The 24,236-nt window shown below is 36.3% G+C and overlaps 1 protein-coding gene across 3 annotated transcripts in view; it reads left to right on the forward strand.

Moving 5' to 3' along the window:
* Nucleotides 1-6: 6 nt before the first annotated feature.
* LOC121424765 (nucleolar complex protein 3 homolog) overlaps nt 7-24,236 on the forward strand; it is a 52,317-nt gene continuing 28,087 nt past the window's right edge. For 2 of the 3 annotated variants that reach the window (XM_041620533.1, XM_041620535.1), the window contains exons 1-2: nt 7-55; nt 20,111-20,328. In XM_041620533.1, coding sequence (XP_041476467.1) covers nt 41-55; nt 20,111-20,328 — 233 coding nt within the window. In that variant the 5' untranslated portion in view covers nt 7-40. Of the gene's footprint in view, nt 56-15,993; nt 16,017-20,110; nt 20,329-24,236 lie in introns of those variants that run through there. The other variant, XM_041620534.1, reaches the window with a different exon arrangement.

Consider the following 24,236-nt stretch of genomic DNA (forward strand, 5'->3'; position numbering starts at 1 on the left):
GGATCGAGCGATCGAGGGCGAGCTATCAGAAGTTTCAAATATGGCGAGGCCCATGGTAAGCTTTTTCCAACACGTGTGTATGATAAGTTTTTTTTTCTCCGAGATCATTGCAAATTTAAGATTATTTTAACAAAAACCGATATGAATAGTTTGTATCACGTGTTTTCTAATGCAGATCTTTTTGCCTTGATCTAAGTTAGGTCTAACTAGAATAGAAATAGACGCTAAATTAGAAACTTAGATTTGGAATCCTAGTCCCACGTGCCTCTACTTGTGTTGGATGACATTTGTTATTCTGAACACAGTCAAGGCAAGCGCAACGTTCTCGCCAGTGTAGAACACACGTGTCGCATGCGACACGTAAATTCCACAAGCTCTTGCCTTGGTGCGACACACGCATAAAGTGAGCGACACGGGCAAAAAAAATTATAAAAAGTGAGGGAAAGATCATCAAAAATAATTGTTGCATCATGACATTCATCATCAATCCTCAAAAATCTAGGATGTTTCACTAGAATCATTTCGGCAACAGACAAACTACGATCTTATCATTTGATGACCGGATATAGACACTGGCGCATTTCTACTTCCAGCTGGCTAGCCAGCCACGCTAGCTAGCTGAGCCAAAGCCGAACCTGCACGCTGTGTTTGGGACTGAATTGTCCGCGATGCGACGTAACCTTTCATTGTTACATGAAATTTTGATTTTAAAATGAATTGTTCCATATAATTTTCCTGGTAATTACTTGCTAAGTATATTCTTAAAGTTCATTCTCAATTTCTGCTGTCATGTCACAACGAAATAATTGTTGAAATTCTTGGATGTATGAATGTATATAGGCTTGGCGACGTGCGTATGGCAAGCTTTTTTAACATTTTATGATATAAAAAATTATTAGATTTTGTTACGATACTGCAACAAATAATAAAATTTTATTTAAATTTCCTTTTCTTTTTTTTTATTACAGGAAATAATTATACATAAATAAAACAAATAATGATCTTACATAAATCTCTTGAAGTGTCCGATGTAAAATCCCGAAGTGATGATGCTATATCCAAGTATTAATCCAAATGATAAAAATCCCAGTTGACTGGCGAAAATTCACAATGATGGCGATGATGAAACTGATGTTGAAGTCCGATGAATAATAAGAGTCACTGCAACGAGTTGAAATGTCCGTGAAGACGATGTTGATGATGATTAACAGTCAATTTCAGCAATCCATGGGTTGAAGCGTGTTCATTGAACAGGTTGATGATGTTGATGATCTCGATGAGAACTGATAATTTCTCTCTCAAAATAACTGCAAACAGTTCATTGATGCATAAACTGCTCTGATCTGATCTGGTGAAGTGATCTCATATGATGTGATGATCAAGTGATCTAATATGATGTGATGTGATCTCCTGCTCTCATATGATGTGATGATCATCTTGAAAAATCTGCAGCTTTATACTAATTACAAGTGTTCTAGATCATTCTCAAATTTCAACTAATCTACAAGCTTCTAGAATTCACTCTTCTGGAAGCTTCTTTATTTCTAAAACATTCTTGAATGACCTCATTGAAATCAACATGGGTAAACAAAATACCTAAGCCTATTCATTTCCACTACCAATACAATTCTATTGTTTGGCTTTTCCCTATTCAACAATAAAACTCCTTGGCCTTTAAATAGGCAAGGCCTGCATAATAAAAAGACATTCTGGAAAGTTCTTTACAAACATGCTGTGGAATGTACTTGATCATTCTAGGCTATTCTTAAAGAGGAAATAACTAATAGATTAATGTAACTGCTTTCACAATTCTTCTACAATTATTCTTATATATAACACCTCCCCCACCGGGGAAAAGAAAGCTTTACCGTAGTAAAGGTTTCTTTAAGATTACTTTTTTTTCTTTTAACTGCTCAAAGTCATCTTGATAAATCATTTACAGTTATCGTGTACAAAGATATAGTACTTAACGAACATGTTAAAATAAATGAACATCAAAGATGTTTTCTTCAAATGACACACTTGGTCAAAATCATGAATAATTTCACTTTTTATACTCTTGATAGAGCATCAGCAATTACATTATTCTTTCCCTTTATGTGTACAATTTTCAAAGGGAATGGTTGGAGCATTAGGCTCCATCTATACAGTCTTTGATTCTTTGTTTTAAATTTCTCCAAAAACACAAGAGGATTGTGATCTGTATAGACTGTAATCTCTCCATTGGTTAGATACACCTCAAACTGCTGAAGGGCTAGTACGAGACTCAGGGCCTCTTTTTCAATAGTTGAGTATTTCTTTTGAAACCGATTGAGTTTCTTAGAGAAGTAGCACACTGGTTTTTCGATGCCTTCTTCATCTTCTTGGAGCAATACTGCTCCTACTCCAACATCACATGCATCAATAGCTACTTTGAATGGCTTTGTGAAGTTTGGAGCTGCCAAAATAGGCTCATTCACCAAAATGGCCTTTAATTTCTCAAACGATCTTTGACATTCGTCAGACCAAACATACTTCACTTTTGCCTTCAGCAGGTTTGTCAGAGGACTAACCACTGTACTGAAATTTGGAACAAATTTCCTGTAGAAGCCACTCATACCTAAGAATCTGAGCAATTCTTTCTTAGTTGTGGGAATTGGGAAGTCTAAGATAGCTTGTATCTTGGCTTCTCTTGGTAGCACTTGCCCTTGACCAACCACATGACCAAGATATGTGACCTTTGCCTTGGCAAATTCACTCTTCATCAGATTCACTACTAGATTGGCTTTGTCCAGCCTGTCAAACAGTGCTCGCAAATGATTCAGATGATCATTCCAAGTATCACTGTATACTAGGATGTCGTCTATGTATACGACACAATTGTCAAGTCCGGCAATCACTTGATTTGTCAACCTTTGGAAGGTTGCTGGTGCATTTTTCATTCCAAAAGGCATGACTTTGCATTGAAACAAGCCTTCAGGTGTAACAAAGGCTGATATCTCTTTGGCTCGGTCAGTCAGTGGCACTTGCCAATATCCTTTAAGCAAGTCTATCTTTGTGATATAGGCAGAATTTCCAACCCTATCAATACAATCTTCTAACCTAGGAATTGGATACGAGTCAGTCTTAGTTACTGCATTTACCTTTCGGTAATCAATGCAAAATCTCTGAGAGCCGTCTGGCTTTGGAACCATTACAATGGGAGAACTCCAACTACTCTGAATCGGTTAGATTATGTCATTATCTAACATAAACTGTATTTCCTTATTCACCATTTCCAACTTGCTTGGATTGAGCCTATAAGGATTCTGTTTGATAGGTCTTACATCACCTATGTCTACGTCATGTACAGTTAAAGGTGTACGACCTGGTTTGTCTTTACATACATTCTCATATTCTCTTAACAGGCCAGATATATCATTTCTTTGATCTTCAGGCAGGTGTTTTAATGCCTCATCCATGTTTCCTAACATCTCTGAGTTAGATAACTTTATACCACATGGTTCGTTCTTGGATACATCTGTATAAGACAATTCATTATCTGTCTTTCCATAACATTCTTCTTCATGTACATTTACATGTTTTTCTTCTTCTTTGACCTGTGTTGTACCTATTGGCTGACTAGCCTCTCGCTCAAAGTATTCTTTCAACATGTTTACATGACAAACTCTTTGAGACTTTCTTCGATCAGGGGTACTGATCACATAGTTGACATCATTCAATTTCTTTTTGACTATGTAGGGACCACTAAACCTAGCTTTCAAGGGCTCACCTTGCAAAGGCAACAACACTAACACTTTGTCTCCAGGCTTGAAACTTCGCTCTTTTGCATTTTTATCAGCATGAGCTTTCATTTTTCCCTGCGACTCTTTCAAGTGTTCCTTAGCCACATCACAAGCTTTTGAGAGCCTTTCTCTAAACTTTGACACATAGTCTAGAAGGTTTACATCATCATCCTGAACCATAAACCTCTCTTTGATAAGGGATGAGAGCAAAAATATCACAGCATTCCCCCTGCAGGCTATCCCTAAAGCACGCCCCAATTAAGAACCCCATGCCCCCTGCAGGCGGTCATCACTTGCTCTTAAACATAATCCGTCATGCCCACTGCGTGCTGCCGCTATTAATCTCTATAAATTAATCCACCATTCCCCCTGCAGCCTACCACGGTCGTTCCAAAAAATAATCCGCCATGCCCCCTGCGTGCTGCCGCGCAAATTTTTTCCAAATTAATCCACCATTCCGCCTGCAGCTTGTCACCTATTGCTCTAATCCGTCATGCCTCCCGCGTCCTGCCGTATAGATCTGCCATTCCACCTGCATGCTACAAATATATCCTGGGGCCCGTTTCTCAACTAAATCGGAGATAGTGACGTAATAAATCATCATCTTGAGCGTCCACATGCGATTTTTTTGTAATCAAATTAATTATTCATAACTTCCTTTTCTCGGGAATTGAATGCTTCATGTTATAAGTATATAAGTATATAAGATGCATATTTTACCTCTATTAGTTTTCTTTGATGTGTTTTTCAATTTATATCAGAATAATTAGTCTTATCTTAATTTAAGTTTTGAAAATTATACTATTTTGTGACTAAGGCTACGTCTGAGCTGCTCTTTCTATCGATAGTATCGTTATTAATGGATTCAAGTTTGGAATTCTTTTAATGCTCTCCACGGAGTGGAGAAGGTGCATACATCGTATGCGAGCATGGCAGGATCCGATGACCGAGGTAATGACATCATTATGTTTAAAGCGCTAAGAGACGTCGTTACGACGTGATAAGTTCCAGATAAATGCGGATTATTATTATTATTGGTTCATTTCTTTCTGCATAGATTCGATTTCCGTTCATTTATTTCCGACATTGAATTTTTATGTAAAAATGATATCATGACCATCTCACAATTTTCCTACAAAGTGCTTGAAATATAGGGCTTAAATTCACCATTTTTCAGGTCGGAATATCCAATATCTTAAGATTATGGTTCTCGTTCGCCTCATCGATGTCATGAAAAAAATGTATAAAGAATGCCCAGATTCTAGGTGTAATCTGAAACACGCACCCTCAAGTCTATTGAGATACGCCGCATGTTCTGCGTTAAAATATTGTCAAGTTGTAGATCCGAACACCAAAAAGTTCGTACTTCGTTTTGGACACGCATTATTACTGTAGGAAGGCTACCAAGCACTCATCCTCTTCATGATTTGCAATACATAATAGATTATCCAGTTTTTAGGTCTAAATCTCGATGTTTTACCCGCTTGCTTTGCTCACGCAGCAATTACCTATCCTGTTCCCGATTACAATAAGTGCTTAGAATTTCCATTCTTCATGAAGAAACAAGTAAAAAAAATCAGGTCGCGCTTTGCGCTCACATTATTTGATTGTTGAAATATGTAACGCTCTGATCTGAAAATTTTGTTCAGGATCACAAACAAATTTTTGGACAAAAAAGATAAAATTTGAAAAATGGCTCGCGCTCGCAATATTTGAAATATAAGATTATATACTTATGTTGATTTATATTATAAAGCTAAGAAGTGATTAACAGGACCAACCCTTCAAATAAACAAAAAAAGTAAGTTTAGATCGGCCAATCCGATATGGCTAGAACCCCCCCCCCCCTAATGGAGAAGGCTGGATCCGCTGCTGGTATTGGCATGACAATTTCTTTTATCATTTTCTTTTTTCTCTCCAATATTGTAAGATTTCTTGACTTATTCATTCGTCGAATTTACGGCTTAATGTTTTATGTTAACTGTCGCAAAAAGCAAACATATGTAGACAATTAATACATCGCAATATCGACAATTTCGATTGCAAAAACTGATTTTTTTTATGCAAATTCAAAAACATTATAAAATACTATAAGGCATTGCATCCTCAAAGCACCATATCGGTGCAATAATTATTCGTTTGTTTTTTTCATAACGGATTCATGATTTGAATACAAGGGTGTAATGCTGTTTCTTGAAATGCCTTCGCTCACGTTGCAATCGACCGGTATACGAACTGATGGAAAAATTGCATTTTGCTCATTTCCTGAAAGTTTGCTAATTGAGGTTCAACATTATTGTTCAATTACTCATAATGAAAATTTGAATAATTGCACGGAATTATTTTGGATTAAAGGTAAAATCGTCATCGATTGTACGATTGCTACGACGTTATAACGATTATATTCTGGATTTTGTTTCATTTTGAGGGTATTATAATGGATTTAAAAAAAAATTGTATGGGTTAGATAATAGTGTCTTACTACGATTTACTTGAAAAATCTGGTCACATAAAACAGCCATTAAGTGCACGGGCTGTGGCCTTTACAAACATTTGATCATCCTTGTTCTCCGTTCATTTTGTTCCTTCTTTTCTGCCCATCGCCCCTCCCCCCTCCCCACTTCAGTTCTTCGATCAACCCCGTTCTCCGTTCAGTTTTGTTTCTTCTTATCTTTCCATCGCCCCTCCCCCTCTTGCCTTCAGTGTCTCTTTCTTATAATAGAAAATAATCTGAAGCAATTAGGCCTGACAAACAAAAGTGCTGCCATTAAGGTTGAAGAGTTGAAATAAAATTAACCTTTGATTGACCGAAGTGAAACGTGCATGTATTAACAGTGAAAAGACAGTCCATTGTTTTCGAGATTAACGCGCCCAGGGTCAGAAGTCTCTCTCATTCTATTCAACAGAGACCTAAGTAATCATTCTTTTGAATACACGGTGCTCATTGATGCCAGCAATGTATTCAAACGTTAAACGGCGTGTTGAGATAATAATCAAAGCATTATCGATTTTTTTTTTGGCTTTCTCACAAATAACTCTGTGTTATGTGAACTTCGACGCACTCAGGGTTCATTCACGCGTGTACATTCTCCCCCTTATATATATACCCCCTCCTCTCTCTACCAACATTTTATTTAAGTGATTTCGTAGAGGTTTCAAAAATGCAAACCAACTACATATAAAAAAAATGGACGGTCTTAAACACGTTGAAGCTAGGAAATGATATCACCCGATGTCGTATTAAAGAGATCGAATGCTATATCATTGGTACATTACAAAATGCCTTGGTATTTACTAAATTGATTAATGTTATAACGACTTCCTTAATTTTCCCAAGTATTCAGTTTGTAACTTTTTTCAGTTTTAGGTACAATCACTTATTTTATTTGCAGCCATTTTTTTAAAGTAAATTTACGCAAAACAATCATAGTAATCGATATGATATTTGTAGGTACGCCATTGGTTTATATTCCTACAAATAAAACAATAAGAGGTTCCCAAAACCTAAACAACATTTGAATTCAGATATGAGTGACTACTTAATATTTCTCTTTCAACAAAATATTTATTTATTTTGCAAGCTTTAATCCAAAGAAAAATCGATTTGGTGACTGTACATGTCACTCCCGTCCTCTTCGTGAGGACTACCCCGGGATCTACCCCCTTGTGCATATCAAGAATCACCACCCCAATATCTACGGCATTTCATCTGGGGTGTGCTTTAAAAAGGTATTTAGGCAAATATATATTTTAATTATTTTGTTCCCGTGTTGGTAATTTTAGTTGAGAAAAATGTTTTTAAAGAGGATTTCTAAAATCATATAGGCTATAATAAGCTAGCAGGAAGAAAATATTTGTAAAACTGGTCTATTCAAATAATATTATTTTTTAAGAGGGTATACTTGGCCCAATAAGACAAACATATTTTATGTATATTTATACATCAATTCAAAATGCCTAAATAAATAATGCAATTGTCTTCGTCCAACCCCTTCCCCTTGATGTTAATATTTCTTACAGGAAACTCTGAGAGCAATAATATAGACCTATCTATTGACAGGAGGTGGGGCTGTGAATAACCGAAACAAAAGTGATAACCCTTGCTTAAACGACGCGGAGCGTGATTTATTCAACAGTGAAAAGACAGTCTATTGTGTTAGAGATAAACCAGTGGTCAATTAAGGATAAGAAGTCGCTCGCATTCTATCCAATAAAAGCGGCAACATGAAGACACGACGAACACAACAAAACGTTCATTTGAATAAAAAGAGCAAAATCCAACAAGCCTAACGTTGAAATGTTCATCGAAATCGGATGCGAAATAAGAAATTTTGACAAATTCACTTAATTTCTCAAAACAGTGATATGCACATCCTGGTTGGTGTATTAATGCAGAGACTGATGACGTAATACACTTACTATTTCTTGTTTATAGGCCTATATATGAAATAAAAAATATTCTATTTTCTATTCTATATCTATTCATTTTTTTCATTAAAAATATTTTGTTTCTCAAAGTGGGAAGCGGGGGGGGGGGGGGGGCACGGGCCGGCCGGATTATGAAAGTGAAATGAATATAATCGAAATTAGCTGTAACAGCCATTTAATACTGGAGAGAGAAATTTGTGATTTCCCCTTTTAATACATACTTAATTCGTTTAGCATGTTTGAGGCTACTCACCGATCAATGAGTAGTTAGGAACAATCTGTTCAGAATTTAAAAAAAAATGAATGGAAATGTATTAAGAGCGTTGTTTTCTTTTTCTTTGCGAATGAAAGGGGTCGTAAGACATGCAAAGTATCCGAAATTAAGTTCAAATTGGAAGCCATTTGTTTCTTACTTGCAACCCTCAAGAAAAAGCTGAAATTTATTTTTGTTTAATACTCGAGAACCTTTTATTAAGAAACTTAAAGGGTTTTTAGAACCCCTATAGGGAGCGTTTAAACATTTCAAATACTGACAAGCATACCCCCCCCCCCCCCTCCTTAAGAGAGTTAATCTACGACTTCCCTCCATAAAAAGAGCAATAAAACATAAGATTTAAAGTCTGATTCAAGCCTCAAAATAGCTATGTCCACGAGTATAGACGGAGATAATTGCTTGGCAACTGCTGGCGGAGCGTGAGGGGGAGGGGGACTCAAGGGTAATTGCATAGACTGCAATGTACTTTACGCCCCCCCCCCCCCCCCCGACAACGTTCATATGACCCACTGAAACTTTTGGAACATGTTGCTTGTATTAAAAAGTGATGAGGTCATAATCACAGTATCTAAGTCCTCTTACAAACGAGCATAGGTGTTTTGCGTTTTTAAGATTTTGTAAAGGACTTGGAGTGCCCATTATTGGCAGTACTGCCGCTTTGATGTATTGATTTTTTTAGGAGTTCCAGGATTTTCGACAGGACATAACCATAATAACGGCATCTCAAACAACCCCAAAACAATGAAAATGTTTACTAAAGTCTTACCAATTGCATAAGAGGGTGCCGTGAGCTGCACTAAAGACCATCTTTCGACTACAAAAAGTATTGTTACATGGTAACGTTGGCCGAAAAAAAAATCAGGGCAAAAATCCCGAGAAGTCTTCGGCCTTTCCATAACTGAAAATCATTTTGTTTCTCTCAAACGTCTTTAGTTTTTATGAACCTTTGTGACCATGACATTTAATCAGTGGTTACTTTTGCACCATCTGATTTCAAATCGGAAGTAATTGAGTACTAAACGTACGCCATTATGAGAAAAATGGGAAAAACGGAGTCACTTCATCTTTCTCTCTTTCTACTTAAAGAAGACCCGAAATATCATGCGTCTCTTTGTGGAAGTAACCGGGGAAGAAATGTCCTCTAGAGCGACATATTTACTCAAGGTTGCATTCATTCATTTTCATTAGGTTAAGAATGTATTTTGATATGCGTTTCGACATGTCTGAATGTATTCATTCCATCCATGATTTATTTAGTTTATAGAGCGAACAAGAACCCCCAGACCTATCCACTTTTCGATTTAGGCTTATGAAGGCGACATAACATTATTTATTCATTTTCAGTTATTTCAAAGCATGCGGCGCAAGCCGTGGTCAGCTGGCAGCGCAGTGGCCAGGGAACGGGCGTGCATGGAGCTGAAGGGCGTGTCACGGGCGTGAAATGGACCTGCACTTCTAGTACTGTTTACATGGCGGGAGAGCTGCGTCCGGCATGAACTAGCTTTAAATGTATTTTTACTTTGACAGCATGCCGAGTGCGTGCTGAACGGGTAATTACCTAGTAGTTAGCGTCCATGCTGGCTGCGTCCGGCATAGGGGATTAATTTGAAAATGCACTGCGATCTTACCCCATGCCGCCTGCGTGCTGAATGAGGTTGTCCTAAGGCCCATGCAGGCTGCATCCGGCATGGGGGATTAAACTGAATCTCGCCTTGCTTTGACCCCATGCCGCCTGCGCGCTGAACGGGGCAATTACTTGGTAACGACCAATCATGCTGGCTGCATCCGGCATGGGGGATTAATTTGGGTTACCCCATGCCTCTAGCGTTCCCCCCATGCCCCCTGCAGGCTTCACGCTATAATATTTTTGCTCTCTTCCCTAAGCTTTAGGGGACCCCTAACCTCATGACCATAGACCAATTCAAATGGACTGAAACCTGTGGACTCATTCGGGGAATCCCTGGTTGCAAACAGTAGGAATGAGATCCCTTTATCCCAGTCATCGGGATAGTCTTCACAATAAGCCCTAATCATGGTCTTCAAAGTCTGATGATAGCGTTCTAACGCTCCTTGGGACTGTGGGTGATAAGCAGAAGACTTAATCTGCTTTATTCCCAACTCCTTCATAACGTGCTGAAATATTCCTGACATGAAATTTGACCCTTGATCAGATTGAATTTCCTTCGGCAGACCGTACCTAGTGAAAAACTGCACTAACGCCTGCACCACTGTCTTTGCAGTGATACTTCTCAAAGGTATCGCCTCTGGAAACCGTGTAGACAAGTCCATAATCGTCAGGAGAAATCTGTGACCCGACCTCGTTCTGGGTAAGGGTCCGACACAATCAACAAGAACCCTAGTAAAAGGTTCATCAAATGCAGGAATGGGTATCAATGGAGCAGGCTTGATAGAAGGCTGTGCCTTACCAATAATCTGACATGTGTGACATGTCTTACAGAAATGCACAACATCTTTGTGCATCTTAGGCCAATAGAAATGCCTCATAATTCTATCTTCTGTCTTCCGAATACCGACATGACCTGCCATAGGTAACTCATGAGCCATTTTCAGAATATCTGTGCGGTAACAAGGAGGAACTACAACCTGGTGAATTATACACCAATCTTCATCAGCTGGTCTCCGGGGAGGTCTCCATTTCCTCATCAAAATGTCATCTTTGACATAAAAGCACTCAGGAACCTTATCAGCCTCAGAACATGCTTTCTGTGACAAGCTTTTTAATTCTGGGTCTGCCTGTTGTGCCTGTATTAGGGAGGATTTACTAAACAAACTATCATTGTTAGCAACAGAGCCTTCAACACTATCCCCATTCAAATCCTTGAAAAAGGTTTCAGCTAACCAGACATCAGTACTCTCCTCTACATCAGCAGATTCCGCATCATCCTTTTCAGCTCTACGAGTCTGAGACCTAGTAACAACACAATCCGGGAAAATCCCTGGAAAATCTTCCTGCAACAATTCAGTTTCAGCTACCTCAACGGGCTTTTCCAAAACCACTGGAGATGCAACAACTTTATCTCCAGCCAAGTCGTTACCTAACAAGAAATCAACACCTTTCATGGGTAATTCTGGAACGACACCAACAGTCACAGGACCACTAACTAGGTCACACTTTAAGTCGACCTTATGCAAAGGAACCGACATGAAATTTGGGCCAATACCTTGAACTAAGACGTTGGCATTCTCTGAACTCTCCGGAGGAAGAGCCGAATCCCCTGGCACCATCAGGGACTGTGCAGCCCCTGTATCCCTAAGGATCACCACTGACCTACCAGCAGCACCAGTCGAACAAGGGGATACTTCACCATCATGCAAAAAACTTCTAAAAGTTTCATCAACCTGTTTGACTTTATCAGCAAATACCAGAGAAACACTCTCAACATCTTGATTGGGCTCTGATGGAACAAACTCCATCGAGGGAACACTTGTTTGCTTGACAAAACCCATGTCTTTCTTAGTTTTGGTTGGCATTCCAACCAATTTCCAACATGATTCTTTCAAATGTCCCGATTTATGACAATGAGTACAAATTTTGGAACCAGGACTCTCAGACCTTTTGGTTGATTCTGTGCCCCCACTAGCCTGATTCTTGTTAGCGTCTTTGTCCTTGCTTGCATATTTTCCCTCACTAGGTTTATTGTGGGATTTAAATGACCCTTTACCTTTCTTTTTCCAATAATTCTTGAAAGGAGGCCTATCTCCACTACCTTTATGTGTGACCTCAAATTCATCAGCTACTATGGCTGCTTTACTGACTTCAGTAACTCTATGGTCATCTAAGTGAGATTTAATGCCAAAAGGAAGACTCTTTTTGAATTCTTCTAGGAGGACAACTTCCCTTAGGTGAACAAAATCTTTGTCAACTTTCAGTGATCTGTACCACTTATCGAACATCATTTCTTGTTCCCTAGCAAATTCAACATACGTCTGGCCTGTCTGTCTTTGCATGTTCCTAAATTTATGTCTGTATGCTTCTGGTACCAACTCATATGCATTGAGAATTGTTTCTTTCACTGTAGCATAGTCACATGATTGCGTTTCAGAGAGCGAAGAATAGACTTTTGCAGCCTTTCCAACAAAAACACTTTGGAGGAGAAGAGTCCAGTATTCCTCGGGCCAATTCAGTCTCTTGGCCACTTTTTCAAATGACACAAAATATGTATCAACTCCCTCTTCATCAAATTTTGGCACAAGGCGAATATTTTTCGCCACATCAAAGCCTTGGGGAGATTTATCTTTAACAGAGTTAGTATTAGTATTTGCATGAGCTAACTCCATTTCTTTCAACTTTAACTGGTACTCCAATCTCATTTTCTCCATTTCAATGTTTTCTCTGATTCTTTCCTTTTCAATGTTTATTTTCTCCTTTTCAAGGTTGATTTTCTCCTTTTCCAATTCAATATTTGCTAGTTGGATCTGAGCATCATCTGAAATATTGATAGAAGTTTCAGATTCCTCTGTAAGCTTCATGTGACTAGCTAACAAGTCAATTATCTCTGCCTTCTTTAAACCTGGGGCTAGAGATACACCCAAATGATCACAAACTGTTATCAAATCATCTTTCTTCAGTGACTTCAAATGATCATATGACAATTCTGTCATTGCAAGAAATTCTTCAACATCAAATGTAGCCATAGTGAATATACACAAATACAAGCAAGTAATAACACAGTACAGTATATTCTAGAACTTTCCAAAAATTTCCAAAATGTTTCCAATTCAAATTGGCTTTTGTTTCAAATTGGCTTATACAAATTTGGTTTTCGTTTCCTGAAAAACTGGTTTTAATTTCAAATTGGCTTATACAAATTTGGTTTTCGTTTCCCGGACAAGCCCCCAAAATTATTTGTTACGATACTGCAACAAATAACAATAAAAATTTTATTTAAATTTCCTTTTCTTTTTTTTTATTACAGGAAATAATTATACATAAATAAAACAAATAATGATCTTACATAAATCTCTTGAAGTGTCCGATGTAAAATCCCGAAGTGATGATGCTATATCCAAGTATTAATCCAAATGATAAAAATCCCAGTTGACTGGCGAAAATTCACAATGATGGCGATGATGAAACTGATGTTGAAGTCCGATGAATAATAAGAGTCACTGCAACGAGTTGAAATGTCCGTGAAGACGATGTTGATGATGATTAACAGTCAATTTCAGCAATCCATGGGTTGAAGCGTGTTCATTGAACAGGTTGATGATGTTGATGATCTCGATGAGAACTGATAATTTCTCTCTCAAAATAACTGCAAACAGTTCATTGATGCATAAACTGCTCTGATCTGATCTGGTGAAGTGATCTCATATGATGTGATGATCAAGTGATCTAATATGATGTGATGTGATCTCCTGCTCTCATATGATGTGATGATCATCTTGAAAAATCTGCAGCTTTATACTAATTACAAGTGTTCTAGATCATTCTCAAATTTCAACTAATCTACAAGCTTCTAGAATTCACTCTTCTGGAAGCTTCTTTATTTCTAAAACATTCTTGAATGACCTCATTGAAATCAACATGGGTAAACAAAATACCTAAGCCTATTCATTTCCACTACCAATACAATTCTATTGTTTGGCTTTTCCCTATTCAACAATAAAACTCCTTGGCCTTTAAATAGGCAAGGCCTGCATAATAAAAAGACATTCTGGAAAGTTCTTTACAAACATGCTGTGGAATGTACTTGATCATTCTAGGCTATTCTTAAAGAGGAAATAACTAATAGATTAATGTAACTGCTTTCACAATTCTTCTACAATTATTCTTATATATAACAATTTATTGATATCAAGAATTAATTTCTTGAATTCATTTCTTGATATCAAGAACTCATTTCTTGATATCATAAAACGATTTCTTGATATCAAGAAATTAATTCTTGATACCAAAAAAAACATTTATTTTTTATATCAAGAATTAATTTCTTGATATCAAGAATTACTGATTAATAATCATAAAATGATTTCTTGATATCAAGAAATTAATTCTTGATACCAAAAAACATTTATTTTTTATATCAAGAATTAATTTCTTGATATCAAGAATTACTGATTAATAATCAGAATGATTTCTTGCAATAAATTGACGATCGAATTCAGAAATGAATTCTTGATGTAAATTGATTTCTTGTGATATCAAGAATTCATTTCTTCATATAAAAAATAATTTCTGGATATCAAGAATTCATTTCTTATAAAAAATCAGAATGATTTCTTACAAAACATTGACGCTCGAAATCAGAAATGAAAATGAATTCTTGATAATTCATTTCTTGATATCAAGATTTAATTTCTGAATAAAAATCAGAATGATTTCTTGCAATATATTGATGCACGAAATCAGAAATGAAAATGAAGATCTTGATATCAAGAATTCATTTCTTGATATCAAGAATTAATTTCTGATTAAAAATCAGAATGATCCCGGGAGCGAGATGTTAATGTTATTTGTATGACAGCTAATTACTGGATTCACCATTTTTCATTCTTTCATCTAAAACAGACTATAATTTCTTGTATTGTTTTTTACATGTGTGTACAATTCTATTGATTGATGTTCTAGGGGAAGGGGGAGGGGGTGGCATGAGATCGATGTTTAAGTATTTCTAATCGATATGTCACGCCAACTCCCCAGCCCCTAGATCCTGCATCGTACAGATCAGAAATATGCCTAACACTTTGCAACATATTTCGAAAGGGAATTTCAATTGCAAAATGATGAAAATGGTCAACACATTTTCGAAGTCTCAACCTAAAAAATAAAGCATGGTAAAATGAATGATAAGTGTTTTTATATATTTCCAATATTTCCCAACTGAAAAATAACTTAGTGAAAACACACGTTCGTGATACGTAGGTGTCATTTTCAAGTGACCAAACATTAAAGTGGGAGTTCACCCTGACAAAAAGTTTATTGTAAACATTGCAGAAAAACACAATGATATTAAAGCATTGATGAAAGTTTGACGAAAATCCATCAAAGACTTTCAAATTTATTAGAATTTGTATAATTTTTTTTTATTTGTACAATCGCTGATTGAAAAAAAATCAATGAAATGTCCTTCACCACCCAAAGCAATCGCTCACATGGCTCATGTTTTAAAATGACCTCAGTGGCTGCCCAAATGAGCCCCAAGAGAAACGATTTTTATCTCATGTTTACCTGATTTTATAGTTCAGCAAATCTTGACAGATTATCTAAATTTGTTGTCGAGTGTCCTGATGACAGATCTGGCTGCTTCACCCAAGGTATTACGCAATGTACCTTATGACGAAGGAGGTATCACTTGCTTTGGCTGTAGCTTCATTTTTTTTTATTTCTTAGAGAGTTTATAGCGAAAGGTAAATAAAATATATTTTAACTCGTTAGGACCTCAAAACAATTTTAAAACATTCCTAATCGATCGTTCATTAATCTGATATGTTTGTGACTTCTATTTTGTCTTATTTTCTTTCCCGCGGTTGTCAGAAAATTGCGTGCTTTATATTTCTTCTCGGAGAACGGGAGTCCGTAACGAAAGGTATATCATGTATATTTTAAATCATTAACACCTTAAAACAAAGTTAAAACATGTCCTGATAGATCGTTCATTAATCTTAGATGTTTGTTACTTCTGTTCTTTTATTTTCATTCCGCTGTTGTCAGAATAAATGTGTGATTTTTATTTCTTAGAGAGTTCATAGCGAAAGGTATATAAAATATATTTTAACTCGTTAGGACCTCAAAACAATTTTAAAACATACCTAATCGAGCGTTCATTAATCTGATATGTTTGTGACTTCTATTTTGTCTTATTTTCTTTCCCGCGGTTGTCAGAAAATTGCGTGCTTTATATTTCTTCTCGGAGAACGGGAGTCCGTAACGAAAGGTATATCATGTATATTTTAAATCATTAACACCTTAAAACAAAGTTAAAACATGTCCTGATAGATCGTTCACTTTTTCTTTGGGGCAAATGCTTGATTTTTTTTACACTGACAGTTTCCATTATACCTATTATTCATACAACTTTACTCTTATTTAAATTTGATTCTTTAAATTATTTTTTTCTTAATTAAAAATAGAGATCAAAAAATGAAAATTTTCTTGCCATATTACTTTCCACCAATAGAGGGCGTACAAAAAATATGCCCAAAATTCAAGTTTTTCAGCGCTCTGGTGAATAAAAAAATGATTCCCAAGTTACTAATGAAAAATACATTGCAGCTGTATGGAAATTAGTCATTTTGGTCACAAAAGTGATATTTTAATGATTTTTTAAAGTGTGTGCTCTGTACAACTTTGGCATACCATAGTGCTACCTGTAGATTCCCCACATGCAGGGTGGTAGCAGTGAACAAGTGCATTATGCATGAGACTCAAGCATTTTGGACTCTAGACAGCTGGCAGCCGTCTGTTTCGAGGAGTTTTTTAATTTCTCCTCGTACACAGACGGCTCGCTATCATGCAAATCCCCCCCATCGGGCTCTTCAATTTTTGTCTTTAATGAATAAAAATTCTGAAAATTAACACTACCAAAATGCAAATTAATATTCCCTCTTGGTATTAAGTGCCAAAAAACGGAGAAAAATCAAGTTAAAAGAAACAAAAATATAGGAATAACGCATTCCGCGGAGTTGTTTAGCGAGTATGCAGTGCACGAGAGGTTTCTTCTGAGCATGCGCACTCTACACTAGCCGAAGGCGAGTGTGGAGTGTGCATGCGAAGAAGAAACCTCGAGTGCACTGCATATCGCTGAAAAACGACGGGTAAATGCGTTATTCCTTTTATAAGATGGCTAAGTAATTTCGAACGCAATTTTAAGCACCTTATATGAGAAAGAAATAATGAAATAGATCTAATCAAATATCAAAAATTTTGAAATTGCACTTACCGTGGGTTAGACAATTTGGGTGCGCGAAATTCGCACGGGCGTGCAGGGATATACACTTTTCGCGAATGATCACGTGGACGTGGTACGCTTTGACCAATCAGCAAGCTGCAAATTATTTAGCCATCTTATAACAGTGACTTACCTTGGCTGTCGCGCAAATTCACTTCCCCGTTTTATCCGATCTTAAGTACATAAACATATGGCCATTGACATGATTGGGTCCCCTGTACAGATCGGGCTAGAACTTCGGTCTCTGTATTTGGTGAGTGAAGCCAACGGAGTTCAGCTGGACAACCAACAATAACAGAGACCGAAGCTTTTGGTCTATTTGGAGTCTTTTGGACTCTTGTTCATCCCCTCGAATCTCTGTGAGTCTGTCTCACGCAACTATCACAGCCTATCCCCATGTACATTGTACACAATGTCTGTGATCTCACTTGGACTCACAGAAAATCTCACGCATAGCTGGTCTTTGAACTTGGCATCTCTGCACATGGTCTACCTCCATTTAGGCATGTGACAAAAAAATGAAAATCATCAAATATCAATGAATTTGGTATCATTTGAAAGCTCTTATTTAAAAAGACCTTTCATTTATGACACCGGTTCACTGCTACCTCCTGCCTGTCATGCCTGTGCCAGTACAGGTAAGACTAGTCTTGAGACTTTTAAAGGACAAGTCCACCCCAACAAAAACTTGATTTGAATAAAAAGAGAAAAATTCAACAAGCCTAACACTGAAAATTTCATCAAAATCGGATGTAAAATAAGAAAGTTATGGCATTTTAAAGTTTCGCTTATTTTCAACAAAATAGTTATATGAACGAGCAAGTTACATCCAAATGAGAGAGTTGATGACATCACTCACTCACTATTTCTTTTGTATTTTATTATATGAAATATGAAATATTTTTATTTTCTCGTCATTGTCATGTGAAATGAACTTTCATTCCGCCCTGAACACGTGGAATTCCATTATTTTAACATTTTGTGCTTCAGGCAAGGAGGTCCTAATCGTCAAATTCGTAAAAATTGAAATATTGTATAATTCGAACAATAAAAAACAAAAGAAATAGTGAGTGAGTGACATCATCGACTCTCTCATTTGGATGTAACTGGCTCGTTCATATGACTATATTGATGAAAATAAGTGAAACTTTGAAATGTCATAACTAATTATTACTAATTAATTATAGTAATTATGCTTTCTCTAACAAAATTATCCTCATTGTTTTCCTTCACCGCTTCAATAGCACTCAAAGAATCGGTAAAAATTACCACTTTATTATAAACGTTCAAATTTTCCAACCACTGCAGTGCCAAGACATTGGCGACCAATTCCGATCTATACGATGATGTAAAATTTTGCATTGTTTTACATTCGATTACCCGCATAGCAGGCACGAAAAGAAGAGTCGAGCAAGGTTCGAACCACCGATCCCTGCTTTACCAGTCAGGTGCGTTATCCAATCAACCAGATTGTTTTCGACAATCAGGACTGCTGCAGTCCTTATAAACGCCATATCTTCAGTTTAACTCAACCTAGGCTCATATAATTTGGTGTGTATGATACTAGAATGGATCCCAGGAAGCCTATTGATCTCAAGGTCAAAAGGTCAAGGTCACACTGACATTTTTTCATCTTACCCTGCTGCAGTGCTTGTTAATGCGATGACTTCAGTTTAACTTAACCTAGGCTCATATAATTTGGTGTGTATGATACTAGCATGGATCCCAGGAAGCCTATTGATTTGAGGTCAAAAGGTCAAAGGTCAATGTCATACTGATATGGTTTCATCTAATACCCTGCTGCAGTTCTTGTTAACACAATTACTTTAGTTGAACGTAACCTAGGCTCATATAATTTAGTGTGTATGATACTAGCATATATCCGAGCAATTCTATTGATTTTTAGGTTAGAAGGACAAAGGTGAAGTTGTCATCTTTTACTTTTCTTGCTTGACCAATAGCTCAGTTTTCTGCCTTACAGACGGGCGTATTATGTGCTCGCCTTATTGACACTCTTGTTATGGAAATAGCAGAGATGTCCTTGTGAGCAGTCTACCAGCTGCATTTCTTCTCCGATCATCTTCAAATTTGGCATGACTGTCCATTATGGTAAAGCAAATCTGCCTATTGATTTTGGTGTGGGCGGAAACATTGTCATGGTAACAAGAGTTTTTGTGGAAATAGCAGAGATTTCACTTTTACGTTCTAACAGCTGCATTCTCCGATCATCTTCCAACGTGGCATGAAGGTCCAATATGGTAAAGCAAAGCCGCCTAATGATTTTGGAGTGGGTGGAGTCATGGTTGCCATGGTAACCATATTTTTGTGGAAAACTTGGTAAAACCTGTACTCAGCGGGAAGAGCCCCTGTGAGAAGCAAAAATGAGTTTTGGTAAACTTTACTTCTGTTATGAAATGATGTTTACCAACTTCTTAAAAATCCACCGTGAAATCAGGCTCGTAGTGCGAGGTTAGTATAGCTAACCTCGCACTAGTGTGAGTGCATTGTCATTTACTTACAGAGATCTGTACCAATGTTTATGTGGATATTACAAATACATCATGTTACAGGACTATTTCCAAGTGTAACTGTAAACTTTTTTTGATGCACTGTAGAACAGTGATGTGTAATTTCTAATGGAACTGCACATGTTTTGATCTTTGTGGCATGACTATTTGTATTGTGATTATCAATGTTCCACTTGACAATTGGTTTTGTGATTGCCTTTTCAGAAAAAGATGGTTGGTAGAGGAAAGAAATTGAGTAATATCAAGAGAGCTAACATCGGGACAAACAAACGCCTAAAGGAACGTCGTACTCAGATCATCTCATCCCGGGAATCTCACTCTAAACCAGGAGGATTTTCTAAAAATGATAAACGTGGGAAACCTAAGAAGGCTATGTTTGCCTTTGCTGCAGCACAGAAGGCAGGATATTTCACTAATAAAAGGTTTGTGATAATTTTCACCCATTCACTTCTGATTTCTTTAATAGGCTTTATACAACCGTTTGGTTTTTCTGTAATTCACATGCACTTTGCACAGAGACCGGCAACAGGTTAACTCTGTGAGTTCTGTATTCTCTTATTCCCATACGCTTAATAGCAGGGTGACCAGACGTCCCGTATTTCCCTGGATTGTCCCGTGTTTTGCTCCTTTGTCCCGGCGTCCCGACAAACCCTCCCCGGGACGCCTAATTGTCCCGTATTTCAGAATATTGAACAAAAATACATTTAAAAGTGTCAAATTTTCATTAAATTATAAATAACCAACAGATGACGAAGCAGAGACAACAGGTTACATCGATAACTGTAAACTTTTGCAAGTTCTGCGGTGATTTTCTTGCTTCTGTAACCCTATACATTGCAAACGAACTGGCCTCTTGCCTTTATTTCCTATCTTTCCTGAACATGTTTTTCTCTCTCTTTTCATTTTTCTTTCTTTACTTCTTTCTCTTACTTTCCCTTTTTATCAAAGTTCCCTTTTTTATTTCCTTCATTCTTTCTTTCCTTAAATTTACCTTGACTTCTTCTTCCTCTTCTGTTCTTTTCGTTCTTTTCATTCTTTCTCTCCTTCCCTAATTTTCCTTTTTTTTGTTCTCTCCCTTCATTCTTCCCTCCCTCTCTTTCTTCCTTTCTTTATTTTATTTTTTCCTCGTATTTTTTCCCATTTTTCTTTCTTCCCCTTCCTTCCTCCTTCCCTTCCCGTTTTCTTCTTTCTTTCAAAGAATGAAGGAAACATATTTCTTTCCTTCATTCTTTCTTTCCTCATTTTTTTTACCTTTTCCCTTTAATTCTCTCCTTTATTTTGTCTTTCACACATTTATTCATCTTCCCTTCCTTTCCATTTCTTTCTTTCTTTCTTTCTTTCTTTCTTTCTTTATATTTTTTCACAAGTCTAACACTGCGCGTGGGCTTCTTTTTTGGTCTTTATTTGTCAATTTGTCCCGTATTTCATTTTGTAAAGTCTGGTCACCCTGCTTAATAGTACAGAGACCATCCAGTTCCATAAGGTTATGGGTTAGCCCTAAAAGGACGGGGGTGCAATGATGGCCCCCCTCAACGCTTGCGCTCAATATTTCCAAAACGCAAACAGATGGTGCCGCAAAATTTTATGACTTTTTTCTTTGAAGTGTTGCGCCACTTTTGAGACCAAATTCGCGGCGTACGGGAATAGCATTGCGAAGTCATATGAATTTTTACGAGACAATGTCATGGCGAAAATGGCTCATTTTTATACTTTGTGTACAAAGTCTATAGGAGATGAAATTCATAAAAGGGTGATTATTTTTTGTTCTAATTGGTCTGCTTAATCAATTTAGGGTTGAATTTTGTTGTCAAATGGTCTGTAATAATTTCCATTAAAAAAAATGAAAAAACAAAAGATGAATAAACCAAGAAATACATAAGAAATTCTAAAAACAAAAAAATACATAAGGAAAAAAATTGACTTTCACAATTTTTCTATACATTAGATTACAAAGATGACATCTGCAAAAAAAAAAAAATTGAAGTGAAATTCGGTATTAAATATGCATATGTTACATGTAAATGATTTTCATGAATAAATTTGCATATTTCAAAATGAATAAAAAATAATCATTCTAAGAATTTTTTATACCAGCTTGTACTTAATGTGGTAAAGAATGTCTGTTAAATAGGTTATCGATAACAGCCTTAGTGTAGTTTCAAGTTTTAGTCGGTCTAATTGCAATAGTTTAACTTTTAGGGCCAAATGTATATCCCGATGCTACATGGACTCTGTGTCCACTAAAAAGCATTAAAAACTGATTTGCTTAAAATAACTTCATGGAAAATTAGTCTAAATGGCCCGAATTTCCAGTAAAATGTATGATGTTAATGCAAATGTGAAGCCTACTAACAATAAATGCATATTAATGCATATTATTAGTAGTATTGAGCTATGCTGAAATGTCACGAATTGTGCCCAAAGTTCATGGAAAAGCCCACATCAAAGAATGTTCCACATTGCGGAAATACATGACCAAAATTATTATTTTACAAGTGAGATCAGTTCTAAGCCATAATTATCTTCAAAATAAAATGTATTTGGGAATATTTTTTTTTTTTGCAAACAGACACTTGGGTGTGCATTATATTGCATTCTGTACAAAATAATTTTGAAATTACCACAAGGTCAATTCCAGCGTAACGAACATGACGTTCAGACAAATTTTTCTAATTCAAAGGTTTATACAGTAGAATTAGCAGTCTTTTGATAATTGTTACTGAGCTTATCAGACACATTTAAGTATCAGTTACATACAAATGAAATTTCAAATTGTTTCATTGAACAGTTGTTGAGATATTGCACTCTTTGTGAGCGTAACAGACATGACACGAAATGGACGAAGTAATTTTACCTCCAATTGCTTATCAAAATTCCTGTGAATTCTTAGATTGCATGCACCTGACATTGGTGTTAATTTAACCTTAAGATCATGCTCTATCCATAAAATGGTGTTAAACAACAGTTTTGCAGTGCATTCTGTATTCATAGCTCAAAATGTAGCGTAACGGACATGACAGTTTCGTCCACTTTTTGTAAGCGAATATAATTATTTTATTACAAGATATGGTACAAGTCTAATTGTTTACATGTTAAGGCTAGAGGTTAGAGACACACATCATAACTGGTAATCTGTAATATCTCCCATTATTTTGCAATTTTAGAGGGGGGCTTTTCATACAATATTTATAAAACAAAAAAAATATTTTGAAAAATTTCTTTTACACCAGTTAACAACAGATAGAGAGTATTTTCCAGTTACTTCCATCCTCTACACCTAATTCAAAGAGAAAAAGTTGATTGTAAAGATTATTTTTTATTCATGGCTTATTATTTGATAATATACACTAGCGTAACAGACATGACACCCTTAATACGAAGTGAACTTCATTAGCACTTCTTAGTTTCAAAATGAAAGAAATATGAATAATGAATGTAATTATGTAACAGCAAAGTGCCTTTACTAACATTCTTAAGAAAAATATGTAGACATTATTGGCAGGTATCATTAATTTAATAGCTATAGCCTACATGATATTTTTATATAGAATACAATGTTTATCGTACCACTATGGCTCACTGAGAAGACCAAATCTCATTTTTTGTGAGAAGAAAACAAATGTACCAGACCTGTATAAATCCAAGATGAACATATTATGAAATGTATTTTATGATAAAGAATATGTAGTAGTACATGTAATAGTATTAATGTCAGTTTTAAGATTTAAAAAACAACATTAAGTATTTTAAAATTTAATAGCAGTACCTGGAAACCAATCTTTCATCATCGATTATGTATGAGTTGAAAGGCAATCGGAATGTTTGTGAATTGCGTCTTAAATCATTTTTCATTCGAATTAAATATCATCCTGAGTATAATCATCCTTTCATCAAATCTTGGATGTTCTAAATCTTACGATACATCTTGCTGACAAATGTGGCTGTATCTAATTTTGTTGCATTGTCCGCGCTGCTTGTGTACAAATGAAGATACATTCAAATCGTGATTATGGCTGACCAAAATACTATGATGGTCATAATTTATTGATCGCGCCACATTCCTTCTACAGCCCCTTTGCTTTCTGATATTGCAAAGAAGTGCCACTGTAGGATCATGGATTCATAGAGCTACACCATGTAACACAGATATCTGATTCTGAATACAAACTTGTTTTTTTTTAATGTGAGCCCATACCATCACTGAAGAAGTAGAGGTTGGTAAAAGTCAGATAGTTAATTGAAGCATACAATGATCTCATGAATTCACAAGTTGAAGTTTTATCATGCTCCAAACTGTCAGTGTAAACACCTAAGATAATCAATTGTATTG

Source organism: Lytechinus variegatus, chromosome 12 (assembly GCF_018143015.1).
Source record: "Lytechinus variegatus isolate NC3 chromosome 12, Lvar_3.0, whole genome shotgun sequence".
Lineage (NCBI taxonomy): Eukaryota > Metazoa > Echinodermata > Echinoidea > Temnopleuroida > Toxopneustidae > Lytechinus > Lytechinus variegatus.